This window comes from Eretmochelys imbricata, chromosome 9, assembly GCF_965152235.1.
Source record: "Eretmochelys imbricata isolate rEreImb1 chromosome 9, rEreImb1.hap1, whole genome shotgun sequence".
In the NCBI taxonomy this organism is placed as follows: Eukaryota; Metazoa; Chordata; order Testudines; family Cheloniidae; genus Eretmochelys; species Eretmochelys imbricata.
In genome coordinates this window covers 8,448,253-8,470,219 of record NC_135580.1, presented here as the reverse complement: position 1 = coordinate 8,470,219, position 21,967 = coordinate 8,448,253, and the positions used below count along the sequence as shown (strand labels likewise).

General features: G+C 62.9%; 1 protein-coding gene across 1 annotated transcript; it reads left to right on the top strand.

Moving 5' to 3' along the window:
* Window positions 1-249: 249 nt before the first annotated feature.
* CHRD (chordin) lies at window positions 250-20,448 on the top strand. The gene is made up of 23 exons (XM_077826643.1): window positions 250-385; window positions 1,391-1,494; window positions 2,608-2,734; window positions 4,144-4,290; window positions 4,566-4,683; window positions 6,765-6,861; window positions 7,132-7,273; window positions 7,538-7,678; window positions 7,899-7,981; window positions 8,079-8,226; window positions 8,545-8,651; window positions 9,476-9,592; window positions 12,554-12,710; window positions 12,905-13,137; window positions 13,444-13,557; window positions 16,056-16,256; window positions 17,295-17,388; window positions 17,684-17,740; window positions 17,872-17,975; window positions 18,353-18,455; window positions 19,404-19,558; window positions 19,858-19,957; window positions 20,390-20,448. Exons 1-23 carry the CDS (start codon window positions 250-252, stop codon window positions 20,446-20,448), a joined length of 2,844 nt encoding a protein of 947 aa, XP_077682769.1.
* Window positions 20,449-21,967: the final 1,519 nt, after the last annotated feature.

The following is a 21,967-nucleotide window of genomic DNA, read 5'->3' as shown; positions in this document are numbered from 1 at the left end:
TTCCGCTCCGGCCCCCGGGCGCTCGCCGCGAACCGGACCCCCGCTGGGGGCTCTAATCCCCCGGGCCGGCCGCTGCCGGCGCCTCATTAGCGGAGCCTTTGTTTGCTCAGGATGCCTCCGCTCCGCGCGGCCCGTGCCGGAGCCTATAAAACCTGCCGGGGGCCGGTGCCTGGGCACTGGGAGCCCTGACTCGCCCCGCGCTGCGCAGCCGGACGCCGGGGTCCCCCAGCCTTGCGCGCCCCTCTGGCCATGGCCGCCCTGCCGCTGCTGCTGGCCGGGCTGCTGCCCCTCGCCCTCTGCCCCGCGCCGGGCGAAGCCTCCCGTCCCAAGCCCCTTCTGCCCATCCAGCCCGAGAAGGACCCGCTCCCCTCCAAGGGGGCGGCAGGTAGGAGCCCGGGGTGTGGGGGGGGGGCCCGCAGGCGGGACCCCGCCCGGGGTGGGGAGCCTCGCGGGGAGGGGCGGCAGGTGGGAGCCCCCCGGGCGGCGCAGGAGAGCCCCGCGCGGGGTGGGGGAGCCCGGCTGCCAGGGTGGCACGGGGGGGCTTGGGGGCGCAGCGGTTTCGCGGCTAGGGGCCGCCGGGGGCTCTGCGCTGGGACGTTCCCCAGCCCCGGGCTGGGGGGGCCAGGCTGGGGTGAGCGGGGCCTGCGGAGCGACTCCTGCCCTCCCTGGCACAGCTACCCGCTCCAGCCTCCATCTGGTTCGCATTGATGGATTTACACCCCCCCGTGCGCTCGGCTTGGACGGGAGACAGCGGCGGGGAGGGGCCGGGCCGGGCCGGGCCGGGCAACGTCTCACCAGCGCAGGATCTCATCGCCTCTCAGCCCTGCCCCCTGGCCCAGCCAGCCCTGCCCCGTGCCAGCCGCAACAGCGCGAGGGCACCAGGGGCTGGGTGGAGGGGGGGATGGAGACCTGCCCTGCGCCAGCTGCAGCAGGCAGACAAGCATGGGATGGGCAGGGGGTGTATGAGGTGCCTTGGGAAAAGCAAGATGGCAGGGGTGGCACGGGCTAGGTGTTTGGGGTGTGCCCTGGCTGCAGGGTTGGCACAGGCTGGGGGGGGCCCTGGCTGCAGGGGGATGGCAGGGGTGGCACACGCTGGGTGTAGTAAGATGGCAGAGTGGCATGGCTGGGTGTAGAGGATGTGCCCTGGGAGCAGCAAGATGGCAGGGGTGGCACGGGCTAGGGGTTTGGGGTGTGCCCTGGCCGCAGGGTTGGCACAGGCTGGGTGGAGGGGCCCTGGCCATAGGGGAATGGCATGAGGGGCACGGCTGGCAGGGCTGGCTGCAGGGGGATGGCAGGGGTGGCCCAGGCCGGGTGCAGCAGGATGGCAGAGTGGCAGGGCTGGGCCCTGGGTTGCCGGCCCCGCTCTCAGGATGTTGCTCCCCGTCCGCAGGCTGCTCGTTCGGAGGAAGGTTCTATGCCCTGGAGGACACTTGGCACCCAGATCTGGGCGAGCCCTTTGGGGTGATGCACTGTGTGGTCTGCTACTGCGAGCCGGTAAGCGGGGAGCCCCTGTTCCCAGAGCACCCAGGGGGGCCCCCCCAGAACCCTGGGCCCCGCACTCCCCTCTGAGCCCAGCCTCCGCCCACTTGGCTGCTGCGCTCCACAGCCCCAGGTAGTGAGCACCTACCTCCCCTCCCCTCCCCTCCCACCCTAGGGGAGTACAGTACGGGGGGCCGTACAGAGCCCTGCGGGTGGGGGGCAGTACAGAGCCCTGGGGGCAGGGGGCAGTACAGAGCTCTGGTGGTGGTGGACAGGGACAGTACAGAGCCCTGGGGGTGGGGGCCAGTACAGAGCTCTGCTGGGGGTGGGCGGGGACAGGCAGTACAGAGCCCTGGGGGCAGTACAGAGCTGTAGGAAAGGAAATTGTTTAGAGGGGGGCCATGGCCCTTCCCCCTCCTTTCTCCTACCCCCTCCATCACTTTCTGAGGAGCAGGACACATCTGCTGCAGCCCTTCAGCAGCCCACCCCCTGTTTCTCCTGGAACTGGGCATTTGGGAGGGGACGGGACTGTGCGTGGAACTGGCCTTTCCCTGCCAACCCCCCTGCGCCTCCCCTCCTGGGAATCCCTGCACCCGTGTAACAGGAGGCACAGAGCAAACCGCCAGCATGGCAGCGTCCTGCACACACACCTGGCTGGTCCCTGCTCCTCCAGCTGCAGTGGGGAGGGGGGCTGCAAAGGGGGCCTTGGCCCTCGGTCCCAGAGCCCGGCCCCCCGGGCCCAGACACACAGCCAGGAAGTGGGGGGCACTTGTGGCCGGGAAGCAGCTGTGCACAGCCGTGGAGGGGGAACCCGAGGCTGGCGTACACGGGGTCTGCTGCTCAGCAGCACCGCTAATGGCTCTAAGGCAGCCAAGAGGCAAAGTGCGGGGGGACTGCATGCAGGGCGAGCCTGGAGGGGATCAGCAGGAGACCTTTGCGAAAAGAGGGGTGCCTGTGAAGGGGGCACTGGCCTGTTTGTGGGGGGCTGAGCTGAGGAGTTTTGCAGGCAGGTGTGCTAAGCTGGGGCTTGGCGGGAATGGGGTCACCCCTGTGGGGCTGGGAGCTGGGTCTCTCACCAAGCAGGCCACACGAGGGCACGGTGAAGAATATTTCTGTCTTCCATCCCAGCAGAGGAATCGCCGAGGGAAACCAACAGGCAAAGTCAGCTGTAAGAATATTAAACACGACTGTCCCGCCCTGCCCTGCAGTGAGTCTGTCCTGCTGCCGGGACACTGCTGCAAGACCTGCCCAAAGGGTAAGAGGCCCTGCCTTTCTCCTGGGACTGTCTGCACGTCACAGCCACATTGCGTGGCTCCCGTGTGACGGGTCTCGCTCGCTGCGCGTGGCTGGGCCCGAAAGCGATGGGAGGAAAGCGGGGTTTGCTCAGAGTGTTTGCGTTGTGTGTCTGACAGACGTTGTGTGGAGTGGGTGCCCCTCGGCCCCTCGTGCAGGCAGTGTCCTGTTTGTTTGGCAGCAGTGGGGAAGAGAGAAACAAGTGGTGGTAAAGACTGGGGGGACGGGAATGGCTCGGGGAAGGACAGTGCTCGAAACTTTGACGCCTCTTTGAAACCGATGGCATGTGAAGTTGGCGATGTTCCACCCATTCACGAATGGGTCGTCGTAAGGGGCTTTAGAGTCCAATCAAAGGCAATGTCCCTGCCCCAAGGCGCTTACAATCAAAACAGACAATGCCCAGACCAAGAAGGGGAGGCGGGGGGGGGGTGCTCGTGTTGGCACCTTTTGTTGTTATTACTGCTATGATTCTGTTGCCCTCTGTTCTGTTCGCTTTTCCACCCTAGCGTTTTATACGACTGCCCATCACGGTAGTATCTGAGGGTCTGATCTTTGCGGGGAGGGGTCTAGGGCTAAAACCTGGCTGGAACTACACCCTGTACAAGAGACACGCAGACTCTCCTGCCTCCAGGCAAGAGACTTCCACTAGTTAGCAGGGTTAGGAGGACAATTCCCTCGTGGGAAGGTTATTGCACAATTGTCCGCTAGGGGGCTTGCGGCCCCTTTCTCAGAGGCACCAGGCACTCTTGCGGACCGGGTGGCAGGCACGGACCCCGGCTCTGGGACCGTGCTCTCTCCCCCACTCCTGGTGTTCTGGCTGCGGGCGTGCCGTGTGCCGAATGGAATCCGAGCTGGCCCCTGAGACATCGGTGCCCCTCTGGGGCTCAGGGGCCTCGGCGGGAGCTGTAAGCGGGAACACCGCTGTCTGGGGAGGAGCCCTCCTCTGTCGCTCCGGTGGGAGAGGCAGGTGAGCCTAAAGCCTCAAGGTGGCCATTAAGGTGCATCCCTGGTGCTTCCTGTGGGGCCCAGGCTGCTCTGTCCATGGAGGGGGTTTACTGTGTTGTGCTGAGGTTTTATTTCAGCTCTTATGAAACCCCTGCACCGCAACTGCCATAAAGCACTCACCAGGGCAGGATCCTGGGTACTCGTATAAAGCCATGTTCCACGTGAGCTAGTGCTTTGAGCAGAAGGGACAGGCGGTCAGGGGAGCAGAGCGCCATTCCTGGTTCTGCTATAGGCTCGCTGAGTCACTTTGGAGGAAGTCCCTTCTTTTTCTGCGCCTCGGTTTCCCCCTCGGAGAGATGGAGATTATGCCACATGCCCCGCTTGCACTGAAGATGCAAAGAATGGTTGTAATGCTTCTCCTTTCAGCCTCTCCCAGCGTCCCGGAGAAGAGGCCTGAGCCCATCTTCGACAGCTTCGAGTATTTCCAGGATAAGGAGGACGACTTGCATAAGAGCTACAATGATCGCTCCTACCTGAGCTCGGAGGACCTCACCCGGGACGACAGCCGCACAGGTAGTTTTCTGCCTGACCTCGGTGGCTGGGGGGCGATGGGCCTGGGATGGGGCAGGAGGGCTGGGGATGTATTGCAGGCTTGATTCAGTATTTGCTAAGTTTAGAAGAGTAAATCCCAGAGACTGCGAGCCACAGTCCCCTCCCCACCCCGATGTCAGTGGAGAAAGGGACTCTTGGGGGGCAGTTTGCATTCTCCCCCCTGCATGCAGAACCCAACATCCCAGGGCGCCGAGCTGAAGGAATAACTAAGATCTCCTTCCACTTTCCTCCCCCAGACTTTGTGGCCTTGCTGACCAGTGGTGCGGAGCCCTGGCTGCCCCTGTCCAGCGCCGTGGCTAAAGCCAGGTTCACACTCGTGCGTTCCTACCTGCTCTTCTCCATCAACTACGAAAGGTCAGTCCCACCCCAGGCTCTGGGACAGCCCCAAGGAAACTCCCAGCCAGAGGCTGAACAGAAGAGTCCAGAGCCTCCTCGTCTGCAGTCTGAATGGATCGTAGATGGGACTGGGGGGTGGGCTAGTCCATTTCCAGCCCTCCAGCCAGTGTCCATGCTGGGGGTCTGCAGTTTTGTAGCACACCCAGGCTGCTTCTGCATGCCTGCCCTGGGCAGTTGGTGGGCACCCGTGCGGGGAGGTCCCTGCACTCGCATCCCACTCACCCCGCTGTCACGAGCAAGATGAGGTCAGTGCCCCAGCTGCCCAATCCCTGGGCCAGGCTGCCCAAGCAGGTAGCAAGTCCCTCTTGTTTATCAGCTGAGAAAGGGTTATTGCAAAGCCGGTCTCTGGGGTTTAACTGTTCGCTGGCTTCCTGTCTATTAGGCCTTCAGAGCCCGTCTGATAGGCAGCTGGTATTTCTCTAATATCATTACGAAACAGCTGAACAGCCCCGGTAATTCCTCCCTGGGACTCCAGAGACTCCGTCACAGGCAGGAACATTCCTTTCCTCAAGGTTTTTATTAAAAACAAATTCAGGAAAATGGGAAAGGATCCAATAAACCGGGTCCAAACACACATGGTGGCGAGCCCAGCTGCTTCTCCACGCTCCTCGGAGCGCTTAGCACCGCCTTCAGCAGGCCCCCGCCACTCCAGGCCTGGCTCAGGGACCTGCAATCAATCCCTCCCCACCTTCAGGATCGCTGATGGTTCAACTGGATCCGCGCGAGGAGGGAGCTGAGCTCAGCTACTCTGGTGCTGCAGCCCCCCCCCCCCCCTTTTTCCAGGGCTTTGCATAGTGAAGTGGTGACTAATTTGAAACGAAGTCAGCGTAGCCAAAGAAGGCGAAACGCGTATTATTTCTAGCCACGTTGGAGTGCCTGGCACTTGGCAGACCTGGGAGAGGATCCGGCCCCTGCCCCAAGTTGTTTACAATCCCAGGTCCTCATCCTGCAACTGCTTCTGTGCTGGAGGAGCCCTTGGCTGGCACAGACCCCGTTGGAGTCAGTGGGGCACTGCCCTGAGCTCTGGGGTCTGCCTGCATGGTGCCCCTCTGCCATCAGCAGGCTCCGTGCCAATGCAGGGGGTCTGCCTATGCAGGAACACTTTCAGGATTGGGGCCCCTGTTGGACAGATAACCCAATGGATAATAATAAGCTTCAATCTCCATCCTGCTCCTCACCCTGGAGCCAGTAGGTGGTGCTCACGCAAGCCCCATAGCAGACCGAAGGGCAGGGGGAGGGAGGAGGTGCCCTGGGTCCCCCGCCCCAGCTCTCTGGAGTCTCAGGGGAGCAGCGCAATAATACGCGAGAAGAAGCCTGCCTGGTTACAAACCCGGTTCAGCCACTTCCAGCCCCCACCTGCAGTCTGCCAACTCAGCCGTCCAGGGGGACGCACGCTCTCGTTGCATGCAGTTGCGGGACGGAGATGCCCCTGCATGGCCCCTAGCCCAGGCCTGATGCTTCTCTGCCGGCTTTGCACGAACTGCATGTTTGGCTCAGCCCTGATTCTCAGATCCCCGGGGAGATGTCTCCTCCCGACTCCGGTTCTCCTCTCTGCCCAGCACTTCGGCGTCTGTGCCACCGAGACAGGGATCATCCCCTCCCTGCAGAGGCCTTGGCCCAGGCAGCCCCCAGGGCACAGCATGTGGCTAGCCAGTGAGAAGCCGGTCTCCCTGGTGCTGAGCTGGGGGGGTTATCTGCCCCATCTTCCCACTCTCTGGTTTAATCAATGAATGTGTTTCTATGGTAGCCGTCGCTATAGTGCCCCAGACTGAGGAGAATTTGCATACACCCCCTTTGGCCCCCATGGGGGCTGTCAGGGAGTCCCCGGAAGCTGGGTGACCTTCCATGGGGCAGGGATCAACCAGACAAGGCCCTGGAAAGGAGATCCTCCCCTGGGACTCGTGTTGGGGTGAAGGGCCTCAGCTCTGGGAGTCACAGCTAGGGCTTTCGGGGGCCAGGCAGGGCCAGTGTGTCCTCCCCCCAACCCCTCTGCCTGGCCACCCTGGCTCGCTCAGCCGCTCCGGTTCCCCCCCACGCAGGCTGGGTCCGCCGAGCCGCGTCCGCTTCACCGACCCCGAGGGCAACGTCCTGTTTGAGCACCCCGTGCAGAAGAGCGTCTCCCTGCAGGACGGCATGGTGAGTGGCACCGCCGTGGGCAGCTGAGACAGCGGCCCGGGGCTGGGCCAGGCAGGAGGCAGCTACCCTTGCCCACGGGCCTCTGTGCCTCCTGGGGCCGCTTCCTTTCTCCGTGCTGCCTCCGTTGGGCCAGCCCCATTGCCAGCGATGTCCCTCCCTCGTGTCCGTGGGACTACGCTCTCCTGAACCTTTCTCCCCTTGGCTCTGGCACGGGCTGCCCTGCCCTCTCTACCTCGGCCCTCCCCACTCACCAGCTGCCCCTCCCCACAGATCTGCGGCATGTGGCGGAATCTGCACAAACCCTCCACCCGGCTGCTGAAGTCTGAGCAGCTCCGCATCTCCCTGGTCACCAAGGCTCAGCCAGCCGGCGAGATCCAAGGCCCAATCATCAAGCACCGGGCCCTCTTCGCAGGTAACTGTCCCCTTCCCGCTGCCCCTGCCCTGGGGCAGCTCTGAGAGCCCTGGGTGTCTGGGGCCTCATTGCATGGGGGGCCCCACTGGCCACAGTACCTTTGGCTGGGGTCTCCGCGGCAGCCAATGCCCCGAGTCCCAGCCAGCACATTCAGGATGCCCGATGTCTCACTGCCCCCACGCCCAGGTTATCTGTGTCCCCAGGGCCCCTGCCCGTCCCCCACCCCGGGCTGACCCTCACAACCTTCTACCCTTTCAATCCCAGAGACCTTCAGCGCCATCCTGACCTCCGTGGACCCGACCCACATGGGCACGGGGGGCATCGCCATGCTGACCCTGAGTGACACCGAGAACAACTTGCACTTCATCCTCATGGCCAAGGGGCTGCTGGAGCCGGCAGACAAAGGTAAGTGGGGACAGCGAGGCAAGGCCTGGAGCAGCCTTGGGGCTCTCGCACCAGGCGGAGCATACTTGGGCAGAGGGGGTTGGGATGGAAGGGTCTGTGTGGGGGCAGTCAGGGGCTGTGTAATGTCGCTGGAGGAGGGACTGGGTGTGGGGGAATTGTGGGGGTGTGGGGTGGAGGGGATCATTGCGGGCAGCCTGTCTAATGCTCTTTGCCTTTGCAGAATTTCCTTGGGTCTCACTTAGGGTCCGGATCCTGCACCAGAACCGGGTGCTGCGTGAGGTCAGGGCCAACATCACCATGCAGGTAAGCAGCCCCCTTGCCACCCGTTCCCCCTTCCCCGCTGTCCCCTGGAAGCCAAGCCATGGCACTTTTCCCCTCCTCCCGGTGGCTGTCTCCGCAGGACCCAGACTTCGCGGAGGTGCTGAGCGACCTGTCGAGCCGCGAGATGCTGTGGCTTGCGCAGGGGCAGCTGAAGATCACGGCGGAGACGGAGGGCAGGCACCTGCGCCAGATCGCCGGCTACATCACTGCCAGGAAGAGCTGTGACAGTGAGTGGCAGGGACAGGACGTCGAGGCCTCGCTATAGCAGGCTAGGAGCTGAAGAAACGGACTGCTGGGTCCGCTGGGGGGCATGGGGTGCTGGAATGGGAGTGTCAGAGGGCGGAGCCTCCTAGGAAAGGGCAGAGCCTTCCACCCCCCAGGAGGCCCCCGGAAGGGAAGGGTGGCCCATCGGCCCTGGCTCCCTTGGGGGCAGCCCGAGGTCCAGGTTAGCACATGGTGTTGTGGGTCTGGCCGTGCGGCCACCCGGGGCACAGGGTGGCTCTGGATGCCATGCCTGAGAGCCCTGTGGCCCCTCTTGATTACAGCCATCCAGAGCGTGCTGTGCGGAGGAGATGCCCTGTTGCCAACCAAGACAGGAGCTGTGGGGTCTGCCAAGCTGATGCTCCATGAGAACGGGACGCTGGAGTACCAGGTAGGGAGGGTCGGTGCAGGGGCAACATGGGGTTCAGGCTACACTTGTGAGTGTTTGGAGAAACCTACATGAGCACCTTGATCCTCAACCCTTTCCACACTGGGACCCAGCAGGGAGGGCATAGGCACTAACTCCATGGGTGCTCCAGGAGCACCCACGGGGGGGGGGGGATAGTGGGTGCTCAGCGCCCACTGGCCACAGCTGTTCCCCACCCCTGCTCATCAGGGGCACCATCGCTGATGCCCAACAGCTGTTTGGCGGCTCAGGGAGGGACTTGGGGGAGGGTGGAGAGTGGCGGGTGGGCGGGAACCTCGCGGGGTGGGGAGGGGGAAGAGGCGGTATAAAAGCAGGTCCTTGGGGGAGTGGGGAGCTGAGCACTCCCAAGGCAAAGGAAAAGTCGGGGACACACACACACACCTGTCCATGTGCCCCTGGGAGCTGTGATCCCCCCTCTGCAGGCTGGGAACCTCAGGCAGACCTGCCATTGGAACATGGAGTCGGGTCTCTTGGGTTCTGTTTCCAGCCCTGGGAGGGGAGGGAGGGTGTGGCTGTGGCTGGGGGGGGAGCCTGTACATCACGACCTTTCCCTTCCCTGTCCTGAATTTTGGTTTCCCACCTGTGAAATGGGGCTAATGGCCCTGCCCCTGCAGAAGGGCTGCCGGGTTAATGCGGGTAACGTCCACAGTGCTGTGAATGCACAGTGCTGAGTGGCGGTAATGATGGGTGGACGGACCACCGCGCCCCCTCTCCACGCCCACGGGTGCAGCTGGGTTGATTTTTCCTGGGGAGCTTTGCTAACGTGCTGCCCCCATGCCTCCCCGCAGGTCCAGGTAGCAGGGACGGCGAGTGAAGTCACCAGCGTCACCCTGGAGACCAAGCCGCGGAGGAAGAACAAACGCAACATCCTGCTTGACATGACGCCCAGCTACAGGGAGGGGCTGGTGAGCGCCCTGCCGGGGGTAGACGCTGGGGGTGGATAAGCATCCAGGGGGCCCTGGATAGACCCCTCCCCTGGAGGATGATTGTGGGGGCAGTGTGGGGCCATTCCCTCCAGCCGTTGTCCAGTCTAACGGACCAGATCCTGGTGCACTGGCTGAGAGCCCCTGGATGTGGACCCGTGCCTCGTCCTCTGGATCTCCCTCCAGCTCGCCTGGGCGGCTCCTCTCTCCGGTCCCTTCTGTTTGCCTGGGAACAGGGCCCGGGACAGCTGTGTCCGGCTGAAAGACCCTCTCCCCGCTCTGCACTCTGTACTCCCAGACTCCTGCATCTGTCACCCCCAAATCACACTGGCCACTGAGGGGGCTGTGCCTCATGGCAAGCTTCTGTCTGATGTGCTGCCCGCTCCCTCGGCTGGTCAGGATCCCAGGGCTGGGGTCTGGATCTTTCCTTCTCCAGCTTGCCCACTGGAAGCTCTCTGGACCAGGAGGCCCTGATCCAAGGGGGATAGCTGGTGCTAAGCTAGGCTGCTGGAGAGAGGCAGATCCTGGGGGTTTGTTCTCAAGCAGGGCTCTGGTTCCTGGCTCATGTCACAATGACTCCATTCTCTGGCGTCCCCCGCGGCCCTATCCTCCCCCTGTGCTGTCTCTAGCCCTCCCACTATGGCTGGTGTCTGTTCTGCCCCCGATTCAGAGATTTGGGGTGTTTCACTGGCCAGGGCCTCCCTTCTCCTCAGCGATGTCCCTGCGCTACCCAGTAACTGCATCCCCTCTCCATGCGGCATTGAGCCACATGGCTCCCCTGGTCCGTCCCGGTGACAGCTCTCCTAGCCACACCAATCTAGTGCTGCCACAGCAGCCTGGGCCCCCTCTTGCCCTCTGCCAGCTCTCCATGAAGTCATGGGGGCTCTGGGTATGTGAGCAGGGGAGAGCGGAGTTTTCCTTTCCAGAACCCCCATGCTACTTACCTCCACCACCTGCCCCCCACCACCACTACCAGTCAGCCAGAACAAGCCAGATCCAGCTAGGCCCTTTGGGCCCCGATCACCAGGGCAAAGGCCTTGGGAATAAACCCGTGGAGAAAAGGCACAGCCAAGACTCCTTGGGCAACCTGGCCCTGGCTGCAGCTGGCACCTCCCTTGAGGAGGAGCTTAAAGAGATTGCAGGCAAAATCCATGTGGCAAATACTGGGGGGAGAGTTCCAGGCTGGAGAGGGGCTGATCCAAACCCCAAGAGCCCTGGGGCAGTTTGGGGTACTGTCCAGTCCGGAGATGTGTGTATTCCAGGCCCGGTGCTCCACCATGGCACAGGGGGTGCGCAATACCCAACACTAGAGCGGAGTGACAGCGTCTCACACCCACCTGGCACTTGTCCTGGGTTAGGGCCCTGCAGAATCACCCCTGACGTCTGTCACCTTTGATCTGTTGCTTTGCTCATTCCTCCAGCCTCTTCTCGCTGATTTTGAGCCGCTCCTTCCCCCAGGGCTGTGTAGATCGGCCTCCGTTTTCCCCCTTTCTCCTCCCATCGGAATAGACCCATTTCCTCTCTAACTAGATTCCAAAGCCCTTTCTTGCCCTCCCTGCCCCTGCTGGCTTTCCTGCCAGCTCTGTAGAGGCTACTCCCTGGCCTGCATGTGTCCAGGTGGAATCTCACGCTGCATGTTCCCCTTTGGCTCCTGCTCCCTTCCTGATTTGATAGGAATTGCTGGATCAGAGCAGAGGCCCGTCTAGCTCACACAATTGCCAGTGCCAGACTAAGGGGTGAAAAATGCCCTAGCGGGCAATTATGGAATAACTTACCCACAGGGCACTTTCCTTCCTGACCCCAGGCAGCCAGCCCTTATGCCCTGAAGCCTGAGGATTTATATCCCGCCTAGCAAGTGTTTCTCCCACTCTAATGTAGCGGGAGATGTTCTCATTACCCACCTCCTGGTCTGAATCCTAATGAATTCTTGGCTTCAGTGATGCCTGGGGGACTCATTGCCACAAGGTTTATCACATGCCTAGGACAATCCTGTTCCCTTGGGTCAGTGTTAGAACTTGTCTCTTAGATTTAACGAGCGTCCCCTCATCCTTGTATGAGGGGAGGGTTTACTGTCCCCCTCTGCCATCCTCTTGTAGCCCTTTATCACATCTCTTCTCTAAACTGTCCCAGACATCTCAGCCCCTCTCCAGACGGGAATTCCCAGCCAGGCTGCTGAGCCATTGTCGCCAGTCTCTGAACCTTGCTCTCCGCTGGGAGATGAGGGGCACAGAGCTAAGCACAGGATGCCAGGTGGGGCAGCCCACTGAGTTCGTGTCGTCCGCTCGTCGCCCTGCAGTGGCTGGGCACCTTTCATGTGAGATCAATAGTGATTGTGGAGCCCCTTCTTCTCCATCCCCCTCTGCACATGGGCATTAAATCTGCCTCCGCTGATCATGTGGCTGGGATGTGGAAGGGGCAGATGCCATGCTGGGAAGGCTAAGTGGTTGGATTGGAAGAGATTTGGGGGCCAGTCTCTGTATATTTAACCAGCCCCATCTCACTCCCTCTGTACTGTTATGAGAAGATAGTGTCATCTGGCTGTAGCTAGTTCAGCATGTTATATGTCCGACCCCTTTCTCCAGCCCCACATAAGATCTCTGGGGCAAGGTCCATGCTGTTTCAGTATGTATGGGCAGGGGGGTAACACCCCTGCCTCAGCAGAGGGTTTGAACCTGGGACCTTCAGCACCACAGTACAGATATCAATCACTTGAGCTAAAAGAGTAATTACCTGGTAGCAGTAGTAGACTGTTACCCATAGTGGCACAGCCCCTGGAGGAGGATGGGAGGTGCATTTTGTCAGGGTTGTGTGGCCGGGTAGGCCACTCCCAGTTAGCGTGGTGCTCTGTCCCCTTCTATTTGGGTGCTTCTGAAAGTAAGTGATAGTCTCTCTCCCCGGATCCCCCAGCAAGCTCATTAACCTCTCTCCCCCCACCCTGGCCAGGCCAGCGGGACCTGGCAGCACATGAACGCCCGGGACACCCACATGTTACTGCAGAGCGAGCTCTTCCTCAACGTGGCCACCAAGGACTTTGAGGAGGGGGAAGTGCGGGGACAGATCAGCTCCCTGCTGTACAGCGGCCTCCTGGCACGATATTCAGGTACCTGCTGCTGGGTGGCGTCCTGTTTCCCCTCACCCGGCTGCCAGCCCCACTGGGCTGGAGGGCATGAGGTGGGTGGGTCTCTGTAGGTCAGGGACCCCAGGGGCTGGCCCCAGGGACTGCAGAGTGGGCGGGTGACACCTTTTGCTGGCATAGCTGGAAGCACGTGTCTGACCCGTGCCCCTTGTGCCCAGAGCTGCCCATCCCCCTGGCTGGCCAGCTGGTGTCTCCCCCTGTGCGGACCGGCTCGGCGGGACACGCCTGGGTCTCCCTGGACGAACACTGCCACCTACACTACGAGATCGTGGTGGGCGGGCTCGGCAAGTCGGACGACGTCGCCATCAGCGCCCACCTGCACGGCGTCGCCGAGCTGGGCGAGCGCGGCCATGAGCACACCCGGCTCCTCAAAGGCTTCTACGGCACCGAGGTGATGGGCCTGCGGGGCGGTGTGCCTGGGGCAGGGCTGGGGGGGAAGGGGGTCCTTGGGGGAGGGGCTGGGGGGTCTGTGGCTGGAGAGGGGTGATGGGGCCCTTGTGGGGGGGAAGGGTGCCTGGGGGAGGGGCTGGGGAGAAAGGGGGGACCCTTGGCGGGAGGGGCTGGGGGTACCGGGCTCTCGGAGCAGCGCCGCCCCAGAGCACGGTGCCCCCTATAACCTCGGCAGTTCTGTGCTGGCCCTGGCTCCGGGGCAGGGGAGCAGACGGGCCCCTCTAATGCCCCCCTCCTCTGTGCCTAGGCCCAGGGCGTGGTGAAGGACCTGGACGCAGAGCTGCGGCACCACCTGGCCCAGGGCACGGCCTTCCTGCAAGTCAGCACCAAAGTCAACCCCCGCGGGGAGATGCGGGGGAGGGTAGGTGCCACTGACTCACCCCCTCCGGCTTTCCGCTCCCTGGGCAGCAGCTGCGGGAGTCCCAGACCCAGCCAGGCGCCAGGCCCTGCCAAAGGCTGACTCAGCCCGGATTGGTCGCAGCCTGCCAGGGCCAGCGACCCCCCCCCCACCCCGGCAGCGGGCTGGGGGCGCTGTGCTGCTGGGCCTGCTCCACCCGGGTGCCCAGGAGAGGGGGACCCCAGCACTAGCCACCCTGCTCCGGGCTGTGAGACCGCTCCGCATCCCTCGGACAGGAGCAAGGAGCACCCAGCGTCCCTGCTAGCCCATGCATCCACCCTCCCAAGAGTGCATGTCACTGCAGGCTCCTCCGGTACCAGCTCCCTGCCCTTCCTTTGCCACTTTGGGGCAATGGGCCACCCAGCACTGCGTGCAGAGTTCTCTGGGGCTGATGCCTCGCTCCTGACCTGCAGCCCCCTGCCATCCCAGGCCTCTGCTGAGCAGCCACCGCCGATGGTACCAAATTGTGCAGGGACCGTGCTGGGCACTGCTGTGCCGTAGGGACTGGGACGAGCCCAAACTCTGTCGCTCGCAGCCTGAGCCAGACCGGAGGAGATGGAAAGACACGCGTTAGCCCATCCCTCTCCGAGCCGGCTCAGCTGACGTTTGGAAACTCGGGACATGCTGCCCCCCTGCAAGGATTAGGCCAACCAGAGCATAGGTCTCCCTCCCGACAGCGGTTCAGGATGCCCCGTCCTTATCAGTGCTCCCAGAGGGGGTGTGGGCCAAGCCAGAAAGCGGAGAGTTAATGCCCTTCCTGCCCTGCCCTCTGCCCGACCCCTGCAGGAGAAGGCAAAGGCTAGCTGGAGTGGAAGGAGCAGCCTGGCTCGGTCTCTCCCCATCCTCGGCCCCTCTGCGCCCCTGCTCCTCCAGCTGACCCCCTCGTCCGGGTTCAGGGCCCCGGGCTCAGAAGCTGCTGTGTTGGGCCAGCGGGGCCTGTCCCTGGCACCAGCCCTGCCCCTGGTATTCCCGGGTGCTAACTCCACTGGCTCCCAGGATGGAAAAACCAGCGGGAGGGGATATTTGCAGACAGAGCAGCATCCGCTCCCTGGCTGGGCCCGGAGCCCCGGCGGCTTTCCCAGAAGCTATGTTTGGCTGGGACGCCTCCAGCTGCCTCTTCGCTATTCATCAGCTGCAGCATGTTTGTGTCTTGGCTGCCCCGGAGACCCCGGGAGCCTTGCTTCCCCAGGGAGGGGGCTTGACCGTGCAGGAACAGGAGCAGCTGCTGCCTGGCATCCCCTGGCACTGCTCTGGCTGGCACCATGTAGCAGGGCTGGCCGCTGCTTGGGTGCCAGGGCTAGAGCTGGACAGGAAGTTTATTCTTTAAAGAAAACGTGCATTAATTCCTCCATTCTCCTCAATCCTCTTCTCCCGACAGCAGGGAGGGGAAGTAGGGGGCTTCCCTGGCCACGGGGAGATGGGGCAGGTGCAAGCTGCGCTGTCCAGCTGCAGGCCAGAGTATCCTGCAGGGGGCAGCGCTCTGGGATGCAGGCGGGATTGGCTGGCAGCCCCAGCGCTATCCGGCGGGGGCAGCGCATGGGGCGAGGGGGACCGTGACTGGCAGCAGCTCGGGGTGGAAGGCGGCAGGGCGAGTTTGTCCCTTGCAGGCCTGGCTCAGCAGCGCCACCTTTGCGTAGGTTAAAGAACGTTCCAAACCATTAGGAAAGGGAGAGAGAACAAGATAGACAATATCCCAGTGCCCCTATATAAACCCCTGGTGTGCCCACCCCTCGAATTCTGTGGGCAGCTCTGGGCGCCCCCTCTCAGCAAAGAGATATTCGTGTTGGAAAAGATACGCAGAAGGGCAACCAAAATGATTAGGGGTTTGGAACAGCTTCTGTGTGAGGAGAGATTAAAAAAAATTTTGGACTGTCTGGCTGGAAAAAGACGACTTGTGGGGGATATGACACAGGTCTATAAAACCATGACTGGTGTGGAGAAAGTGAATAGGGAAGTGTTATTTATTCCTTCACATAACACAAGAGTCAGGGGACACCCAATGAAATTAACAGGCAGCAGGTTTAAATCAAACAAAAGGAAGTATTTCTTCACACAACACACAGGCAACCTGTGGAACTCCTTGCCAGGGGATGTTGTGAAGGCCAAAACTATAACAGGGTTTAAAAAAAAAAATTAGATAAGTTCACTGAGGATGGGTCCATCAATGGCAATTAGCCAGGATGGGCAGGGATGCAACCCCATGTTCTGGGTGTCCCTAGCCTCTGACTGCCAGAAGCTGGGAGTGGACAACAGGGGCTGGATCACTTGATTGCCTGTTCCATTCATTCCCTGTGCAGCACCTGGCACCGGCGCTTGGCAGAAGACAAGACACTGGGCTAGATGGACCATTGGTCTGACCCAACCTGGCTGTTCATATGTACTTTCTGGGCCAGGCCATGGCTGATAACCCCCCCACCTCCTGCAGCCCTGCCCCTTACCCGCTGGTGCCCTTTCCCTGCCAGGTGCACATTCCCAACCAGTGCGAGTCGGGGGGCGTCCGGCTGGCCCCTGAAGAGGATGAGCTCCTAGAAGAGCCCAAGCCCAAGGACCCCGAGCAACTGAAGAAAGACCCCAACTCCTGCTTCTTTGAGGGGCAGCATCGAGCACACGGCTCTCGTTGGGCCCCTGCCTACGACAGGAAGTGCTCCCTCTGCAGCTGCCAGGTGGGTGCAAGGGATCCCCGAGGCTGCTGCCGCACCCTGGCACCTGCCATGGCTTCTGACCGAGTCCGTGGGGCTGGGCACAGCATTGGTCTGCATTTAGCTCCTTAAGGCCAAGGAGCCAGGAGGGGTGCCTGCCTTCCCCTGGTCACTGCAGCCACCCCCAGGGTGGGAGTGAGGGGCCGGCCTCTCAGTCAGCCTCCCCCCACACGCACCCCCATCCCCACCCTAATGCTGGCAGCTGCCCTGGTGTGCCAGGCTTCCACCAGCTGAGCTGGGTCCTTCTGTCTGCCAGCTCCTTGTCACCCTCCACCCCCCAGGCACTCCCCCCCAGCTGGCACCTTTCTCCATCCAGCCCACCGTAAAGCTGCACCCATCCAGCTGCCTCTTGAACTCCTGCACCCCTGTCACTTCTTGCTCCTTCCCCTCCGGAGATAGGCCCCTGGGGAGGATGGGGGGCAGGGACCTCAAGCTCTCTGGTCCTGGGCTGCCCCTGCTCAGGGGCTGTGGACCAGGGAGACACGTCCCATATGGAGCCTGGCGTTTCTTTCCCGGCAGCCCCGGGTGGGCTGCTTGTGGGCAGAGTAGGCTCCCGGGGCAGGGCTGCCGCTTCAGGCCTGGGCGGGGGGGGATCCCTTCTGGGTTGAGTGTGTAACTGGCTTTGCACCTGCATGTGCCACTGTAGCCACCGACAGCCTGCTTCCAGAGGGGATAAGCGATCACCGGCTGCTGCTGCCTCGGGGGAGAGCACAGGGCTGAGCCTGCGGCTTTGGCGCTGTAAGCCCAGGGTTCTAGCCTGGCTCCCGGGGAGCAGGTGGGCTCTGTCTACGGCTTGTCCATCTCTGCAGCACGGATTCAACCCCAGGGCTGTGCCCCCTCCCTTGGGTTTAGGGGTGACCGCCAACCCCTAGCTTCCCCCTGCTGCTGATCCACATCCCAAGTTCCCTGGGGTTACAAAGGCACCAGATGCCCTCTGCTGGGCGGAGTCTAATGAGATGTGTGATTTCCCCCCCCCCCCGCCCCGCCCCTCCCCTCCTGCAGAAGCGTACGGTGATCTGCGACCCGATCCTCTGCCAGCCCCTGAACTGCACCCAGCAGGTTCACCTAGAGGACCGGTGCTGCCCAGTCTGTGAAGGTACTGGGCTGGGGGCTGCTGACAGAGGGGAGGGCTGTGGGGGTGAGGAGGGGGTTACACCCTGTGACACAGGGCCCAGGGAGATGTTCAGGGGGTCCCAGAAGGGGCAGTCTGCCTTGGAGCGGTGTGTTGGGCTGAAGGGGGAGCTGGGAGGAGGCTGCAGCTCTTCTGGAGGCATCTGTGTATCCCCAGCAAGGGGCTGGCAGTGCCAGGCAGCTGGCCCAGCTGTGGCAGAGCGCCCGGCCCAGCCAGCGTCCGTGTGTCTGTCCCTCACGGATTCCTCTTGTTTGGACAGAGAGGAAGGCAAGCCAGGAAGAGCTGAGAGCGGAGAAGGCCCGGGACAGCAGCGAGGGTGAGTCCTGCCCGGCAGGAGGGGAGGGCGGGCAGTAAGCCCTGACCCGACCCGGGAGGCAGGGCTCTCTCTGGGCCCCTCTGCCCCGCCTGGCTCCGGATCTCTAACGCTTTCCCCATCTGCTACCCCAGGCTGCTACTTCGACGGCGACAAGACATGGCGAGGAGCTGGCACCCGGTGGCACCCTGTGGTCCCCCCCTTTGGCCTGATCAAATGCGCCATCTGCACCTGCAAGGTACCGTGGAGCCCTTGTCCAGGGAGGGGCAGCCCTGTGGGCCCAGCGCTGGCCATGGCTCCTCCTGGCATGGCCCTGTGTTTCAGCTGAACCTGGGCCCCCTCCTGCAGCACAAGAGAAGAGGCCTGGGGCTGGGTGTGCCATGGAGGAGTGCTCCAGGGATGGGATCCATGGGGCAGGTGAGAGCCCAGTGTGGGGGGATGGGAGAGAATGTGCCCCTAGTCAGTGAGGAGCCCCCAGCAACTCCCTTTCCCCTTGGGTTTCCTCCCAGCCCCTTGAGAGCTGGGTTCTGGCTCCTGACCCTGGGATTCTGGCCCCCTGGTGAAGGGTTCCTGGTGCCATGTGGTCTCAGCCCACCCCATCCTCTCTCCATTCAGGGCGCGACGGGTGAAGTGCACTGTGAGAAGGTCCAGTGCCCACGCCTGACCTGCAGCAACCCCATCCGAGTCAGCCCGTCCGACTGCTGCAAGCAGTGCCCAGGTGCGTCCTCCAGCCGGACCATGCGTGGCCATGGTCTGCCTCGCCGCCGTGCCCAGGGCTCCTAGCTGCAGTCAGGGCCCCGCTCTGCCAGGCCCGGCATGGATGCACAAACATCCCATGCCCTGGATGAGATTGGGGGCCGCATCATGCTGGGTGCTGCACAGGCCCCCCCTCCTCCAGCTGGCTTAGATCACTGCCCGGACCCAGAGCGGGAGTCCCTGATGCTCCCACAGGAGCAATGGGCCTAGCCCCACGCCGGGGAGTGGGGAAGGGGTGGAGTGGAGGGTGCTTGCGCCCCATGACCCGTTGGCTGTGGGGCGGTGGTCAGTGCGGGCACCTAGGGTCTGGGCTGAGAGCATCCAGCTCATTTCAGCCAGCACCATCAGCTTGGACTGGATTTGAACCCGCTGCCCGAGGGTTTCACGTAAGGCTTCTAGTGCAGGGCAGGGTGGGCCACCCTTCTCGCTCCCATGATGCTCAGCTGCCCCAGGCTGCGGCTCCATCCCCATCTTAGGCTTGGCATCCTCGGCCCCTTGGGCAGGCCAGTCCGCGTGGAGGATCTGTGGTCCCAGCCCGCCTCTCTCCTGCACCCACCCATGTGGGCTGGCTGCTTCCTCCTCCTGCCAGCCACACACTCCTGGGGAGCCAGCTGGGAAGAAACTTCGGGGTGGTTATTCCATGATTGCCCACTAGGGGGAAGTCTTACCCCTTCTTCGAGGCAGGAGGCCAGGTTAGATGGGCCCCCGCTCTGATCGGATCCCTGCTCCCCCTTGCCAGCCTCCGGACTCTGCGGCCGCGTTCTGCCGAGTCTGGGGAAGCTCTGTCTCCTGCTCCACCCCGTGCAGGGCACGCCGCCTTGAGGGGCGAGGAGGCATCTCCGGGGGGCACGGCGGACACCCGCTCCGCCACACGAAGGCAGGGCATTGCCTGTGTTTCTGCTCCCTGCAGCTCCGGAGAAGAGCCCCCCCGAGCTGGCGGACGTGATGCAGGCAGACGGACCCCGGGCCTGCCGGTTTGGGCGTCAGTGGTACATGAACAATGAGAGCTGGCACCCCACGGTGCCCCCCTTTGGGGAGATGAAGTGCATCACCTGCTGGTGTGTGGTGAGTGCCTGGGATCGCCCCCCGGGATCGCTGCATGGACACAAGCCCAGGAACAGCCTCTCTGAGCCCTTGGGGGAACCAGAGGCCCCATGCTGTGAAGGGGGCAGGGAGTTCTGTCATCAGAGGCTGGATAACAGGCTTTCTGGGCACTGACCTATGGGCAGCCAGGCCCCCTGTGCCCTCCTCCCCTGCTCTCCAACCTGGCCAGGCCTCCTGGCCACACCCCCACCCGGCCAGGCCCCTGGTTTTCTTCCCAGGCCCACCGGGCCCCTGTCTAACTCCCTTCTCCTCCCCTGCAGTCCGGGGAGACCCATTGCCAGCGCCAGGAATGTTCCCCCGCTTCCTGCTCCGGTCATGCCAAGAAGGAGACCCGCTGTTGCGCCCGGTGCCGGGGTGAGTGTCGGGCAGGCCTGTCTGTCCATCCCCGGTCTGTTCCCCTGCCCTCCTCGCAGCACTTGTGCACAGGTTGGGGATCAGTGTTCTCCAATGGCTCCTGCGTGCCTGATCCACTCGGCGCCGGGTCGGTGGGCCCTGATCCGGGAGGGTGGGCCCCGAGTCGCCACGTCCCAAGGTATCAAAGGCGCCTCCCTTCCCAGGAACAGGTTCCACGGCTGCTGAGGGATCTCCAGGTCTGCCCAGACTCCTCCCCGGGCCAGTGGCCTCACGAGTACAAGCTTGGCCACTTCAGCCCAGCCATGGGCCGAGATTAGCCTCACTGCAGGGTCCCGCTGGGGCCTGGCCCGGATGCTTGCCAAGGGCAGAGCTAGGACTGGGCGAGCCCCCTGCTCGCTGTCTCGAACCCTGCTCAGTGGTTCTGCCTCTGTTCCGCAGCCCCAGAAGAAGCCCAGGAGAAGCTCAGAGCTGACACCCCAGAGGCCTGGAGCCGCTAGCCGGACACCAGTGGGAGGAGGAGGAGCCGGTCTGGAGCAGCCGCCCAGTCGCGTGATGAAGAACTGTGCTGCCCCAGCCCAGGGCACTGCTCCCTGCTGGCTGCGGGGAAGCTGGGGTGCGTGGCCCAGGCCAATCCCCCGGCCAGCCCTAGACTAGTTTTGTTTCTTTGGTTTGTTTAACATGACAGATTCAGCCTTCTGCTTCCACCCAGGCCTGAGCCGCTGCTCTGGGGAGAGCCCCGGGCCCCTGCCTCTGCCCTGAGGGGGCTGGCTGGCTCTGCTGCAAAGCTGGGCCCCCCAGGGAATGACACTGGGCAGAGACTGCGCTGCACATGGCAACAGCCCGGCTCCGTGATAGTGTGGGCCTCGGCCCTGATCCCATTGGGAGGCTGAGGATCCTGGCGTGCTGTCCTGCCTGTGCCCCCAAACCCACTCTCCCTCTGGGGAGGCACACGGCCACTGCGGGGATGGGGGCCCAGGTGAGCCTCTCCATCAATACCTGTGGCCGTGCAGCCCTGCGTCCTGTCCCAGCTGGGCTCCCTGGGCATGGCCCAGGCCTGGCTTGTACATAGTGTAAAATCTCCCTGTCCCTCCGCCCTCTCCTCTCTCTGCTTGTTCTTTGTCTGGGTTTGTCGTGTAATTTATGGTTCTAGGAGGGCCTGTCCGTCTTGAGCAGACAAATTAATCTTCAATAATTTAGTCTGCTCAGGGCGGGCCCCTCCCTGCCTCGCTCAGGGCGGGGCCCCGGGCCCTCCCCGCCCTGTGCAGACAAATGAATTTGGGGAGATTGTGTATTTATTAAAAACAAATGAACCTGCCCCACTGCGGCTCTGCCTCTCATTGCTGCCCCCTGCTGGGAGGCACCGTCAGCGCGCGGAGCCAGAGCACCGCTGCGACCGGCCACACGCATGTCCTGCCCTCCTGCCCTCACCTGGGATTAGCACCCCTCTGCCTGAGACAGCCCCCCACACTCTCCATCCAGCACTCTCCACTGCCCAAGATCTCTGCTGTTCCCCCTCCCTCAGGCTTAGCACCGGTGGGATTAGAGCACCCCCTGGTGGCACTGAGGTGGGATTTGCCTAGAGGAATGGGTGCCTCTGGGCTGTGTTTTGAAGACCCAAAGGAGGGAGGTTGGGCCGGTGGGGAAGGAATCTCACCCCCTGGCTGGGATCACTGGACAGCCGCGGGGCTGGGCTCCGTGCAGGGGAAGTTCTAGACCAGGGGCTCCCATGCTTTGCTGGGGTCTGGATGGCAGGGCAGCTCTCCCAGCCCGGGCAGCAGGCAGAAAAGGGCAAGGCAGGGAGCAGCTGCAGTGAGAAAGCAATTGTCCCTCCCAGCCAGGGGAAGGCTCTGAGGGTAAATAAGGGAGAGATGCTGCTCCATGAAGCTTGGCCTGAGTACTCCTGAAATACTGGGCGAGGGAGAGAGACAGGCGGGACGGGGGCAGAAGAACGGCCGGGGAGGGAGGCAGGGCTGGGGAGACCAGGCATGGAGGGCTGAGTGGGAGCAGAGATACAGA